General features: G+C 41.6%; 1 protein-coding gene across 2 annotated transcripts; it reads left to right on the forward strand.

Annotated features, from left to right (window-relative positions):
* The first annotated feature begins 6259 nt into the window (after positions 1 to 6259).
* Positions 6260 to 14441, forward strand: pls1 (plastin 1 (I isoform)). Of its 2 annotated transcripts, none has more exons than XM_026152097.2 (16): positions 6260 to 6396; positions 6713 to 6803; positions 7542 to 7702; positions 7788 to 7917; positions 8799 to 8931; positions 9362 to 9443; positions 10172 to 10337; positions 10818 to 10960; positions 11041 to 11136; positions 11307 to 11502; positions 12515 to 12593; positions 13011 to 13125; positions 13221 to 13354; positions 13487 to 13610; positions 13688 to 13821; positions 13916 to 14441. In XM_026152097.2, exons 2-16 carry the CDS (start codon positions 6734 to 6736, stop codon positions 14052 to 14054), a joined length of 1902 nt encoding a protein of 633 aa, XP_026007882.1. In that variant the 5' UTR covers positions 6260 to 6396; positions 6713 to 6733; the 3' UTR covers positions 14055 to 14441. The 2 variants fall into 2 exon arrangements, with proteins under 2 accessions (XP_026007882.1, XP_026007883.1); XM_026152098.2 differs by having other exon boundaries at positions 6270 to 6407.
* The last annotated feature ends 788 nt before the right edge of the window (positions 14442 to 15229 follow it).

Genomic DNA, 15229 nt, shown 5'->3' on the forward strand with positions numbered 1-15229 from the left:
TCCACTTAAATAACTATTTCAAGCTTTGATCAGTATGTGTTTTGCCCCACTTTAATTAAAAAACTGTTTCTGTGTACAAGAGACAATTATGGGGAGAATGGTTGCTCTAATATGTCATATAATAGTCACACAAGTCAGTAAGCTGTCTCATTAGTGATACTTTCACAGCAACACATAAAAGTTAGTTACATTAACTATTATGAGCTAATAGTCCAAACATGTAAGAGTGCAGAATGTTGACTGCCAATGCACTAATTACTGAAGGGACATTTTCAAAATTTGGCCAAAGGGACTGAACTTGTTTGATATACACATTAACATGTGATAGATTGGCAACTATTTAAAAGAAAATGATGACAAATGATTAGACTAAGTCTACAAAAAGTGAGATTTGAATCTTTTAGTATTCTGATGAGCAAAAAATCTGGATTTTTATTGGATGTTGTCATGCCTGCATTCTGTGTAACAAATGAAAGTTTGATGATCTTTAAGAATTTGGGGCCTTAAAATCAAGTAATAATACACACGTAGCTCTTAATATCATTAGCAAAACAATAACAGCTGCTAAAGTAAAAGCAGCCTATAAGCCGCATGCTCAAATAATGCAAATAATTTGAATTTTAAATGTACCCTGTATTATAACTCCAAGCTATTTGAGTCTCTCTGTGTACTTTTGTATATCTGTGTGGCTTTTACTTGGTTCACCTTTTTGTGTATGTGCTTTTAGATAAAGTGAATAATGCAGGAGGCCCTTGAGAAAGTCTTTGATGGCTGGTACACTTTTACACTACCAACTAAACCAATACAGCAGCTCATACGTCAGCAGCTGACAGAGGAGTGCTTACCTGAGAGTAACCGGAGAGCACATCAGAGTCACCGAGTGAAAACAGGCCGATCAAGTGTCAGAGGAAGAAAAGACTCAAAGGGGAAACAGAATGATGGACTCCTTGGTCTGTGTGGATGCAGGGAGTAAATACTGTATCTTAGTGATCAGAGATAAAAATGCATTTAGTTCATCTTAGTCAAGAAGGGAAGATTTGTACAAACTTGTCTTTGTTCTGCCTGATTATGACACCGTATAAGTCTTTTTGACTGATACGATGGGAGAAATGGTAGAAGAACAAGCTCAGAGGTAAACAAAGAGAAAAGGAGAGAAGGAAAGTTTTTTAAAAAAAAAAGGTTGCAAGGACAGAACGAAAAGGGTTAATAAAAAAAACAGAGGGTGAAAAAAAGTGGTGTGGAAAGGAGAACACGGAAGAAAGGAGTACAGAACTGACCCTCAGCAAGCTGATTTTCAACTCTGGCTTTGCTCAGGATCTTAAGCCCTTCAGCCTGCATGGGACTGGGAGTAAGCTCATTATTTTTGGTCTTTTCTCACATTATAATTACAATATGCGACAACATTCTCAAGTAGTAGTCTCAAGTGAATTTTACTGTTAAAGAAGTGCAATTATCTCCAACACTAGGCTCATTTGAAATGTGAAGCGAGGAACATGTTTTTAAAAATTTGCAAGTGACTGAAAACTTTTGTAAAGCTAAAAAAGCACCTAGTTGAACATGATCATTAAGACTGTTCGAGTCTCACTGTTTGAGAATCTTAAAACGGTTCCCTGTATAAGTTGTGGACGTCACTGCAAGGGATCCGAATCCTTTGTCAGTGAAAACAGTTCGGGGCTAAATCAAAAGTGATCCAGAATCAGTGCAGACTTCACTGAGCTGGGTCGTTTGACCTCTGACTAAATATTGGTGCTTCTTGAGGTTAAAGACACGATTAATCCTGAATGATATTTGGAGCAACATTTGCTGTTATCCAGTTATCTTGGTCAGACAATCATTTTCTCACCCAGTGAGAGTCAGGGTGCTAAACTGGCCTACATGTATAGTCCAGACTGATAAACCAGTGGAAATATGGGGTAAGCTCAGAAAAACAGAAAAAACTGAGCCCAGCTGAAATCATGAAGCAAGTAACAGTGGGAAGATTTGGCTTTCAGAACGCTTACAGTGTTGGTAGCACGATAAACACCTGTCCCAACTTTTTTGAAATGTCCTTTGACAAGACAATTAATTTTCTCAGTTTTAATGTAATGTATTTTGCAAATTATTTCATTCTTTTTTATATGTCATTTTTACACAGTGTCTCGGGATGAAAAAACATTGACTGGACTATAGCAGGTTAAATTTCACAAATTCTGCAGCAATTTATTAATATATAAAAAAGAAAGCAGAGATCTAAAAAGATATAGATAACGATAAAGGTGGAATAAAGTTGGAATGAGGAGGAGGTAGCAGTGTTGTTGTGACGTGGACCATTTTAATCTAGGTGATGCAGTTGGCTCCGTGCCTCAGGTTACAAGGCATTGTGTGGCAATGAAGCAAGCTGTGCGAGCCTCATGTTTTAAACATGTCTAACTTAAATGCTAAATGTGATCCTGCCTCCTTAAAAAACAGCTGCAAATGCAAAATATAGTCAACATTAGGCACACATGTTTCACATTCTTTTCTTTTTAAACATGTGTTACAATTCAGTTCATTGTGTGGCTTCATGCTTGGTGGCTTTGTAAAATAGCCTTTGGTAATAAATATGCTGATTTGTGCAGCTGTTTCAATGTGACTAAATTTAATGTTTATCTCCTCCTTGAATCGCTGCCTTATTGTGGTAGAGGGGTTTGTGTGTCCCAGGGATCCCAGGGGCTATGTTGTCTGGGGGCTTTTGCCCCCTGGTAGGGTCTCCCATGGCAAATTGGTCCTGGGTGAGGGACCAGACAAAGAGCGATTCAGAAGACCCTAATGAAAAGAACATCAAGGGAACAGTTTACCTTGCCCGGGATAGGGTTACCGGGGCCCCGCCCTGGAGCCAGGCCCGGGGAGGGTGCCCGAGGGCGAGCGTCTGGTGGCCGGGCCTTAGTCCATGGGGCCCGGCCAGGCACAGCCCGAAGAGGAGACATGGGCCCATCCTCCCGCAGGAAGCGCCATGGGGGTCGGGTGCATTGTGTGCCGGGTGGCGGCCAGGAGCGGAGGCCCTGGCGGAATGACCCCCGGCTGCCAAGACTGGCAATAGGGACATGGAATGTCACCTCTCTGGTGGGGAAGGAGCCTGAGTTAGTGCATGAGGTTGAGAGAAACCGGCTAGATATAGTCGGGCTCACCTCTACGCATGGCTTGGGCTCTGGAACCAGTCTCCTGGAGAGGGGTTGGACTCTGTCTCAGTCTGGAGTTGCCCCTGGTGAGAGGCGGTGGGCGGTGGTGGGTATTCTATTATCCCCTCGGCTTGCTGCCGGTACGTTGGGGTTTTTCCCGGCGCCTTAGGGTCGGGGAACGGGTCCTGACTGTCATCTGCGCTTATGCGCCGAGTGGCAGTTCGGTGCTGGAAGGTGCTCCACCTGGAGACTCTGTTGTCCTGCTGGGAGACCTCAATGCTCACGTGGGTAACGACAGCGAGACCTGGAGACGTGATTGGGAGGAACGGCCTCCCTGATCTGAACCCGAGTGGTGTTTTGTTATTGGACTTCTGTGCAAATCACAGTTTGGCCATAACAAACACCTTGTTCGAACATAAGAGTGTCCATAAATGCACGTGGCACCAGGACGCTCTAGGCCATAGGTCGATGATCGATTTTGTAATCGTATCACCAGACCTGCGACCATATGTTCTGGACACTCGGGTAAAGAGAGGGGCTGAGCTGTCAACTGATCACCACCTGGTGGTGAGTTGGATCAGGTGGCGGGGGAGGACGCTGGACAGACCTGATGCACCTAAACGCGTAGTGAGGGTGTGCTGGGAACGTCTAGCAGAGGCCCCAGTCCGCGAGATCTTCAACGCACACCTCCGGCAGAGCTTCAACAGCATTCCGAGGGAGACTGGGGACATTGAGTCCGAATGGACCATGTTCAGCGTCTCCATTGCCGAAGCTGCTGCATTGAGCTGTGGCCGCAAGGTGGTTGGTGCCTGCCGTGGTGGTAATCCCCGAACCAAATGGTGGACACCAGAGGTGAAGGGAGACACCAGGCTGAAGAAGGAGTCCTATCGGGCTTGGTTAGCCTGTGGGACTCCGGAGGCAGCCAACAGGTATCGACAGGCCAAGCGGAATGCGGCTCGGGCAGTGGCTGAAGCAAAAACTCGGGTGTGGGAGGAGTTCGGAGAGACCATGGAAAAAGACTTTCGGACTGCCTCGAAGAGATTCTGGCAAACTGTCAGGCGTCTCAGGAGGGGAAAGCGGTGCTCTACCTGCACTGTGTATAGTGCTGGCGGAGCGCTGCTGACTTCGACTGAGAAAATTGTCAGGCGGTGGAAGGAATACTTCGAGGACCTCCTTAGTCCCACTGACACATCTTCCGAGGAGGAAGCAGAGTCTGGGGATGAGGGGAATGTCCCGCCAATTTCCGGGGGCGAGGTCACTGAGGCAGTTAAACAATTCCTTGGTGGCAGAGCCCCTGGTGTTGATGAGGTCCACCCCGAGTTCCTGAAGGCTGATGAGAGTGATGTTGGGCTCTTCTGGTTGACACGCCTCTGCAATGTTGCGTGGAGATCAGGGGCAGTACCCGTGGACTGGCAGACCGGGGTGGTGGTCCCCATCTTTAAGAAGGGGACGCTGAGGTGGTTCGGGCATCTGACAAGGATGCCCCCTGGGCGCCTCCTGTCATGGTGAAATGGAATTAAAGGACTCAGGTGCGAGACTCCTTGCAGAGTGACAGTGAATTTATTCACAGTGAAAAGGTGAGTCAATAGTTCGAGTCTGTAATCCAGAAAAAGCAGTGCAGTTATACGATGACTTCTCCCCGCAGTGACAGTGCTGTAATAATCCAAAAACCGCTCCTATGACTTCTCCCCGCAGTGACAGTGCTGAAATAATCCAAAACCGCTCCTTGTGCCGGCTCCTCCTCCGATCTCTGAATCCTGAGGGCAGATGAGAAAAGCACACGCACTGTAATACAACCGTCTCTCTTTCACAAGCTGAGTATACTAGCCACGATTACGCTACCCGGTTTAGTTCAACATTCCAGCGTTGGTTGTGACTCGACTGCACCGTTAAATAGGGCTGCTTCAGATCAGTTGTAGCCGGCGAAGTAATTACGTCCAGGTGCGACGCTTCCAGCTCCGGACCCACCCCTCGGGTCAGCTGCCGTGCCGTGCCACGGCTTCCAGAGGTACATGTCTCCGCAGCAAAACATATGCACAAGATGGAGAGGAGACACGACACAGTACACACAAACACCCCCAAAAAGTGGCAAGGTAATCGGTGAGGACCACCTAACCGTGACACCTCCTGGGTGAGGTGTTCCAGGCATGTCCTACCGGGAGGAGGCCCCGGGGCAGACCCAGGACACGCTGGAGAGATTATATCTCTCGGCTGGCCTGGGAACGCCTTGGTGTTCCCCCGGATAGGCTGGGGGAGGTGGCTGGGGAGAGGGAGGTCTGGGCCTCTTTGCTTAGGCTGCTGCCCCCACGACCCGGCCTTGGATAAAGCGGATGAAGATGGATGGATGGATAACTAAAAATTATATACTATCCTACAACTAATGGCTGCTTATTAACCAAAGCATTAAAAAGTTAAATGTTTATTTTTAGTGATGTGAGCCACAATGGTAGCAGTCATAGTTTAGGCATAGCTGCTAAAAAAAAAGGCCAGCCAGCAATGTGTGAAAGATAAAATAAAACAGAGCTTCCAAGTTATTAAAAGTACTTGATATCACTCTAATCTGATCAATAAACTGAAGATGAAAAGTCCAAAGTATAAAAGCAACAAGTCATGGTTTTGCAAGGTGTGCGCCACATTATCTCTGTACTAGGATGAGCTGAAATGCTGGGCAACTGTGCCTGCATAAAGCCAAGCTAACTGTTTGCCCATGCGTCCTTTCTTCGTGCTTCATGCTACATTAAAAGTCTTGTGAATTGAGACTGGTATTCAATTTTATTCAGGTAATTTAAGCATGCTTATCTATCACTAAGCAAACGTCAGCTCTAACAGAGAAGTCAGGGTAAAAAAAAAAAGTAATATTTCTATTGTCAAACTGCAGGCTGTGCATTTGGAAAACATTTATTTATATATGCATGTGTTTACCTTTTTTTCAGCTTCCACTACTCTGGGATGCACTGTAAGACAGGTGTGCGTTGACTGCAAATCAATGGCCCAGAAGGGGCAAACATTTGAGCTTCCACGACAGAGAATAACAGGATGAGGTGTTAAATGTTAACTGTCAGAAGACGCTTGTCTCAGGGTCCAGGCAGGCCAAAGGTCCATCGTGTGCCTCCACCTACTGACTCCTCCTAAAAGACATAATCAGCTCTCCGGTGACTCTACGATCCAGCTTCCTCTCTGTTCCGGTTTGAAACCTTGCAGAGCTCTGGAAGACTAGAGAGGCTTACTGCTCGAGACTCGACTGAGAGGGGAAACACAGGTAATGTGAAGGTAATTGTCCTTGACTTGTCTCACTTTGCCTTTTTAGTCCCTTAAGCAAAGACTCGGAGATTAATGAGGAATCTTTAACGTATTTTGGATGCTGATATAGTTATGGTTTGGACAAAGAGAGATGTTAGTTCAAATGAAACCTACTTTTTTAAAATTTAGATTTAAAGTGTATAGTAATTATATGTCTTTGCAGTAATAAAGTGTTACAACTCTCGTGTTAAGTTGTCAGGTTGATCAGACTTTGTGTCCGTTGCTGAAAACTGCCCTTGTTGTGTGTGTTTTGGGGTGGTGGGCGTGTATTTCAGGTGCACAAAGCTGCAGCTACTATGGACAGTCACATTATACAGATTTCCCGAGATGACTTGGAAGATCTAAAAGAAGCCTTCAACAAAATCGGTCAGTTTCGCACAGAGCCACGAACATGCATACACAAACACACAAACACAACACACACGCAAACTCTAACATGACCCTATAAAGGTACTGACAGTAATTCTGAACAAAGTAAGAGTTTTACTGCCATCATAAAATAAAAGACTCTTATGTAAGCCAGTTTTACTGCTTGTGTTGTACTTGTGTTTCACGTGTAATAAACGGTGCCAAATTTTATCAGTAACAATCACAGCTGCAGAGTTGCAAAGATCTTGATAATAATGAGTGGTGTAACAAAACCGACATTATCTTCCCATTTCTGCATGGCATAAAAATATCAAGCACAAAGGACAACAGGTCAAAGGCATCAAACAGCAATTTGGAGCAATTTAAAAATTATTTCTAACACCGTTCATCCTGGTCAAAGTTCATCTCTGACACTCATGTTTCTTGGAACCTTGAATGTCTGAACAAAACGCGAGAGAAATCCATCCAGTAGCTCCTTAGTTTTGACATCATCAGTGAAAACAACAAGCACCCATAAAGTGCCACAAATAGTTTTTGCCTCATTTTAGTAACAAACCAGAAGCCCAGGGGCCACTGACATGCAGCCCCAGTGCAATGAAATTTGTCCACATGAAACAATAAAGTTTAGAATCTATAGAAAAGAAAGTTTACAATAATAAACTTGTAATATGAATCTTTATTCTTAATGAAGGAAATGATTTGCCGTTTTTGTATTTTCTGTGTCTCTGTGTCCAGATATTGATAACAGCGGCTATGTGAGTGAATGGGAGCTTCAGGAGCTGTTCAAAGAGGCAAGCTTCTCCCTTCCAGGCTACAAGGTGCGAGAGATCGTCGAGACCTTCATTGCTGGAGATACAAACAAAGATGGAAAGATCAGCTTTGAGGAATTTGTCTCTGTAAGTTTTGGTACAGCCTGGGAGTAAATACACAAGTTTACACACCCGATTAGACATGAAGTAATGCATCATGTTTTGCTTTCAGATCTACCAAGACCTGAAGAGTAGACAGATCAGCGAGACATTTAAAAAAATTGTGTCACGGAGGGATGGGATTCGTTCTTTTGGAGGAACATCAGGAATCTCTAGCGAGGGAACCCAGCATTCCTACGCTGGTGAGGGACAGCAAGCTCTGTGTGTGTTTGCGTGCTTGTGCGTGTCCGTGTGTGTTAGTGATGAATTTTATCGCACCGGTGAACGATTTTTGTGTGCATGATTAGCTCCAGCTTGTAAAGCAAAGATGTTACTAAAAGCAAATACCTCAAATCTTAAATGACACCAACTGCTCTTCTGAAGGATATATTATATTATATTATATTATATTATATTATATTATATTATATTATATTATATTATATTACTGATGAAATCTCATTTTAGGGCCGTGTGAGCAGGTCTTTAAATCCACTTATAAGATATCCTTAATTGATCCTTAATTTAAAAGAATTATATAAAACATAATATATCAGTTATTACTGGATAAAAGGGTTTATAAATGTTAGCAACTGGACCTAATTTACTAGGAATTTATTTTCAGTATACGGATTATTTAATTTTTATTTATAGCTATTCTGTATCTCAAACCCTTGGTTAGTTAGTTAGTTAAATACAGCATATCAAAACAAAAACAAAAAACTAAAGAGGAAGTCCTTGAAAAAAATTGAATTTTTGGCTGTAATGTAGATTATTAAATGAATTATAATTTAATGTAACAGCATGATAATGTTTATTTGAGGTGGCACAAAACAACTGTAGGCTTCCCTTCGATTTTCCTAGCTGTTTAATTATTATTTTTTGTCTATTAAATATCAGATAATAGTGGAAAAGACTTCCCTGAGGCCTGTAGAGAGTTAATAGTCCATCTTTGTGATTTAACCGTTCAATCTAACACCATAATTTATTATAATAAACATCATAAACAGTCTACTAACCAGCTGAGCAGCTAATTGTTTACGCTCCTACATTACTTACTGCAGAAATTTATATGTGTGTTTAGATGAGGAGAAGGTGGCTTTTGTAAATTGGATCAACAAATCTTTGGCAAAAGATCCAGACTGCCAACATCTGCTGCCCATGGACCCTGATGATGAAAGCCTCTTTACCTCTGTCCGTGATGGAATCCTCTTATGGTATTAACACAAGCTCATGCACACAGGCAACCAAGAATAAGCGCCTCTATAAACATTTTTATTTTGCACTTTTATGTTGTAGCAAAGGTTAAAAGAGAAACGGTGTAATCTTGTTTTACTATTGTTTTATAGTGTTTCAGAGCGCCTTCCTGCTCACATTTTCTCAGTGGGTTTCTCTTTATTTTACACTTGTCTGCACAAGTATTTTACACTTGTCTTTATTTTACACTTTCACAGACGAAAGATAGCAAGTGAACTATCAGATGGCAGTCATAAACAGTAAATGCTGGATATAAAAAGGGGGAACTGGGAGCACTAAAGGGTCAGGAATCAAACTTGTGACTACCCAGTGCCCAAATCTGGGTATCTTAGACTAGATTCAGAATCAATTCATTCTTTTACTTGTTTAAAAAACAAAAATCTCTTTCAGCAAGATGATCAACCATTCTCAGCCAGACACGATTGATGAAAGAGTCATCAACACTAGGAAACCCTCTACCTTTCATATGAGAGTAAGTAGCAGTTCTTAGTGAGTGGGTAAATACATATATTCATATCACCAATCCATGTTATTTGCAAAGAAAAAAATAGCTGCACAATTTCTGCCAAATTTTAGCTGAGAGCATCTGTAAAACTATATCATCAGCTTGTTAACTAAATGCGGACTCAGGTTGCCAGATTCTGTGCAGACTAAAAGAGTCTGCTGTTGTTTTTTTTATAAGAGGCCAGCTTATGACCTTTGCTGCACCTAAAAAGTAAAAAGAAAGAAGAAGGTAGTAAAGGGAAATTCTCATTTAAGACACGACTACTTTAAAAGACCTGAATGTATTCGGTTAGATGTACTGTAGCTGGCACATGATAAGTCCTCTACTGAACATATGGATGTCAACTGAGATGACGATAGGTAGTAAATGTGTTATTGTGTTATTCTGAATATACTGATTCTCCCGGAATGTTGGACTTTGCAAAAAAGCCTGTAATATATTAACTTTTTACTGCATCGTCCTCTTCTTTTTCTTCTGCTGTGTTATATCTCATGAACACTTCTTCCTGGATGATATTTGTCCATCAGCAGTTCCATTTTCAGCTTCTGCTGATTTCTGCTTAGTTTCTTATTATTTGCAGGGTTCAATCTGTAGTCTTTATTTTCGCTGAGCTTTTAAAACAGAAACACTGCTGTATGACATGAGAGTGTTTCAGACTTTGAATTAAAAAATCTTGATGCAACGTGTGTTTGTAGGAGAATCTGGTCTTGGCCCTGAATTCAGCCTCAGCTATCGGGTGCACGGTGGTGAGCATGGATGCCCATGACTTGATGGCTGGAAAGCCCCACCTGGTTCTGGGATTGCTCTGGCAGGTTATCAAGATTGGCCTCTTCGCTGACATAGAAATCAGCAGGAACGAAGGTCAGCGCACACCTGCATGCAAACACACAACTTCACTTTTACAGCGCTCACCAATATGTGATGTAGTTCATGCAGGAGAGGTTTGAAATGTAAAGGTTTAGGCAAAACAGTGGAGCTTGTTAGGTTAAAACTGTATAACAGAGTGCCCATAACAGTGTTCATGATTATGTTTCTTTTCTCTAAGCATTCTGTAAGCATTTGGTGCTTTATTTGATTTTATTTTTATATGTCATATTATATTATCTGTAATCATACAGCCTCTAGGTACAAAAATATGTTACAAATTTTTGATTTTTTTGTGCTTTTTTTGTAACAAATTAGTGAATTCCTTTGCGCGTCTTCTTTACTTTGACCAGCATAACCACAACTGTATTACTTTTAATTGAGAGTATCTTGCTGCTTCTAGGTAAAAATGCAGTTTTTTATTAATTTCCTCTTTCTTGCTTTAACAGTTGATTAACTGCTGTTATGTGTTTTCAGGTCTGATTGCCCTCCTAGCAGATGGAGAATCACTGGAGCACCTAATGTCTCTCTCCCCTGACGAGCTGCTGCTCCGCTGGGTCAACTATCATCTACGCAACGCTGGAACGGAAACAATCAGCAACTTCAGCGAAGACATCAAGGTACCGTGCAGAATAAATACACACACACACACGTGAATACAGAGTCATCAGTAACCTCATCTTGTACTCTCCCACCGAAGGACTCACGGGCCTATTTCCACCTGATGGATCAGATCACTTCCTGTGAGGAGGATGAATTCCAAATGAGGATAAAAATTGACATGAGCGGTCTCAATGTGAGCCACAAACTTTTCACATAACAATGAGAAACTAATAAATAAAGCTAAATGTAAAGATAAACATTTCTGTTTGTCATTTTAACCTGTTTTCTTCACATTCTCATATTTACATAGCGTCTATACCGTTCTTCTATGCATACATGTCTCTGTGTGTGTTTGTTGTGAAGGAGTGGGATTTGGAGAAAAGGGCGGAGCTGATGCTGCAGCAGGCAGCCAGACTGGAATGCAGGCAGTTTGTTACTCCTCATGATGTCACATCTGGAAACAGCAAACTGAACATGGCCTTTGTGGCCAACCTGTTCAACATGCACCCCGGTCTGCAGAAGCTTCTGATGAACGGAGGCGATTTAGAGCACATAGAGAGTGAGATACATCCACCACTACATCTTGGCCTTACAATTACACGACAGAGTCATAAAATGCTGAAATGTACAGTACATAGAGGCATATTAGCCATAAAATGAGCATGGAGAAAACAGACGTAATGCTATGCTAGTTATACATGCCTGTCGCGGGGTCCTCTCCTAAACTTCTCCCGAACAAATACAGGCGTAGTCGGAAAGCATTCAGTGTGGATAATTTATTTATTTTGCCGGCCTCCCAGGTGCACAAAAAGTTATTTACAAAGAAAATAGAACTGACTTAAGTCAGCACAAACAAACATCTATATACAAAACACAGTCTGCATGTTACCCTCTCTGTAACAGCTCACTGGACAAAAGACTACAGGTGGGCCCTGACCGCCTTCTCTTATACCCCATAGCCCCTCCCACTAGGCGTAATAGTCATCTCTTTATTATTTCTTTTATCAAACCGTCTTTCCCCCTCAGCTTATTTCCTGCTGTAGTCCTACAATACATATATGTATATACAGACATTTATGGCCACTTCCCGGCAGCCTACAGTGTTTCACAATAACACCAAACAAACCAAAAGAATAATGCAGTTCACGTGACTCTTCAAGCGCGCGCGAACCCACTATTTAAACCCCGGAACCCCATACCATCGGCTTGCATAACCCCCGTATAATTCGGCGATCATAGCGAGTCTCCGCGACCGGCTTTATGGAAGGTAAGTGGGAAAATACGTTGGCCACCTTCTGCGCTGCTCAAACTATACCTCTCACCCCTTTTTGTTTATCTGCCCGGTCGCCGAAAAGCCGCGCAGCCCCGGTAATTGTAAAAACTAATGGTGGTGGTGCGTGTATGCGCCCAGATCAGCTGTCGGCGGCTCGGGACGGGGTGACTCCGTCACAATGCCATAGACCAATAATAAGCCAGAGATGATAATAGGTGCTTGAGTTTGTGGCAGACGTCCAGACTATAGATGAAGTCAACTGTATGATAACATGTATGATGTCTTCATATCATTCTAGGGGAGACCAGAGAAGAAAAAACATTTCGCAACTGGATGAACTCTCTGGGTGTTTCTCCACATGTGCACCATCTTTACCAGTATGTCATCAGTTATAAATAATCATGTTGACCATATCAGTTATTTAGGGTGAATGGAGCTGTAAATCAAGATCACGGCTTCATTTAATGAGGGTGAGAATGGATTAGCATGTGTCCTCATTTATCATTTCACTGAAGACTCCACAAGAGTAAGATATGGGCTTAGATATCCTAAATTTTAACGCTTTCCTCATGCAGACAGCATTGAAAATAATAAATCCCTTATTTAATTATAAGTGTAATTATTACTATTTGTTAGCTTTAAAGCACAGTAAAACATGAACTCCCCCTAAGGCTGCTAAAAGTCCATATTTCAACAAAAATAGAGATGACATGCTCTAAGTGTTCTCAGAGGTGGTCTTTTTTTTCCTTCTTCTTCTATTGAAATCCATTATCTGTGTCATTGTTTTTATCCAGTGCCCTGTGTGACGGCTTGGTGATTCTGCAGCTTTATGATAAGGTCAATGTGTTTGTGAACTGGAAGAAAGTCAACCGCCCTCCTTATCCTGCTCTGGGGGCCAACATGAAGAAGGTACTAGACGCTAACAAGCAGAGCTGTCACAATGACAGGAAAAGCACAGCAGTGGGAAATATGAGAGATGTTTTGTTTTTTTCCCTGTATCCCAGCTGGAAAACTGTAACTATGCTGTGGAGCTGGGCAGGGATGTCGCCCGCTTCTCCCTGGTTGGAATTGGAGGAGTAAATCTAAACGAGGGGAGTCGTGTACACACCTTAGGGCTGGTCTGGCAGCTGATGAGGAGGTATGTGCACGCAGAGCTGCAGGATGTTTTGCTTGCTGTAGTATATTGTTTGGTGAAAACAGATAGTCCATGCTTTGGCGACTGCTGCTCCTTGTATAGTTTCAGTTACCTGTACTTCTTACAATCCGCCAGGTACACAATTCAAGTTTTGTCTGATTTGGGTGATGGAGAGAGGGTGGTAGATCAAATCATCCTGGACTGGGTCAACAAGATGCTGAGTCAGAATAGAAAGGACACACAAATCACCAGCTTCAAGGTGTGTATCTTTGTTTGTGAAATGGTATGATATCAAAAGACTGTGTGCTTTAAACCCCTTTTTCCTGTTTTCTGCAGGACAAGCTGATCAGCACCAGCCTGCCAGTGATTGACCTGATTGATGTAATTGCTCCGGGGATGGTCAAGTTCCCCGTGGTGGCAAGAGGAGAAAATGGAGTGCTGAAGAAAGATGATAAAATCAACAATGCCAAGTAAGAAAAAAAACGTTTTTAAACTCCCAACCTCTTTGGATTTTTCGCTCTTTTCTAATTTCCTTACTCCTCTCTCCTTTTTTGCTGCTCTTAGGTATGCAATTTCATTGGCTCGTAAGATTGGCGCTCGTGTCTACGCTCTGCCTGATGATTTGGTGGAGGTCAACCCCAAGATGGTGATGACTGTGTTTGCCTGCCTCATGGGGCATGGTATGAAGAAAGCCAAAAACTGAAGTAGGCACAAACAACACTGAATGAAGATGGAAAAATATATTTGTATTTTACTTTTAAAAATTTTCTTTAAGTTTTAACCTTGCCGTGCGTACAAAACAAAAACAGTCTAGCATTCTCTATTATTCGTTTGCAAGAAAGAAAGCTGTAAATCTTTTTCCATCAATAAAGATTATTTTTTTTATACGTGATTTTATGGAAGATTGTTCTTTGCTTTAATAAACTTAACCAATTCTATTTACTTCTTCTGCAATATGAGCCAGAGATCCGGCAGAAGAAAAAGCAGAATTATACACACATCTGTTCTGTCAAATACATTTTATGTCTGTAAATGTTGTGCATTGAATATTGCTATTTAATTAATAAAGAGAATCTATCAAATGTACAAAGTACCTGTGAATTTTTTCTGTATCAAAACACAAGTAAAGAGCAAATTGGATATAACATGTATATTCAGAAGTGCATGAAATATAATTGAATCAAAAGCCATTAAAAGCAAAAATCTGGCTTTTCTACATAGCTTCTAAAATGAGCATAACTAAAAACTTTAAGGTTAAAAATACTTGAAAGATGGGAGGTGACAATAAACTGACATTACTTGATATTTATTTATTTATTTATTTACTTATTACCCATTTTCAAATATGTTTCAGTCTCCCCTTTAGATAGGGGGAAGCATCTTATACATCTTAAGTGTTTTTAAAAAGCTGCATGGTGAATAAAGGGACTGAAACACTTCTCTTGTTCTGTTGTAGTTTCTTTACCTTACAATATAAAGTGTTTTAATGTGTCTTTTGTTGTGACTTTGTACTATATAAATGCCATTTAACTGATTTAAGGAATTCTACTGTAATTTTGAATTTAGCAACTTAATTAAGATATACATTAAATTCTAATCACAAAATACATACAAATGCCTCATGAATAGTTAAGTAACACATTTGTAGGTAGGCATACACAGTTTCACAAATATTTACATTGTACTATTTTGTATTATACCCTCTTGTTACATATTATTTACTACTGCAATTGCACTACTCTTTTGCACAGTCTCAATTAGATTTTTTATTTCACCTTTTTTACTTCTCCTTTAAAAAACATCACTGTTGTGTATATTTTTACCCTACCTACTTTTTAAGACCTTTACTATGGGCCTGTGGTACCTTTACTATTAACA

The sequence above is a fragment of the Astatotilapia calliptera genome, chromosome 19 (genome assembly GCF_964374335.1).
Source record: "Astatotilapia calliptera chromosome 19, fAstCal68.1, whole genome shotgun sequence".
Classification (NCBI taxonomy): domain Eukaryota; kingdom Metazoa; phylum Chordata; class Actinopteri; order Cichliformes; family Cichlidae; genus Astatotilapia; species Astatotilapia calliptera.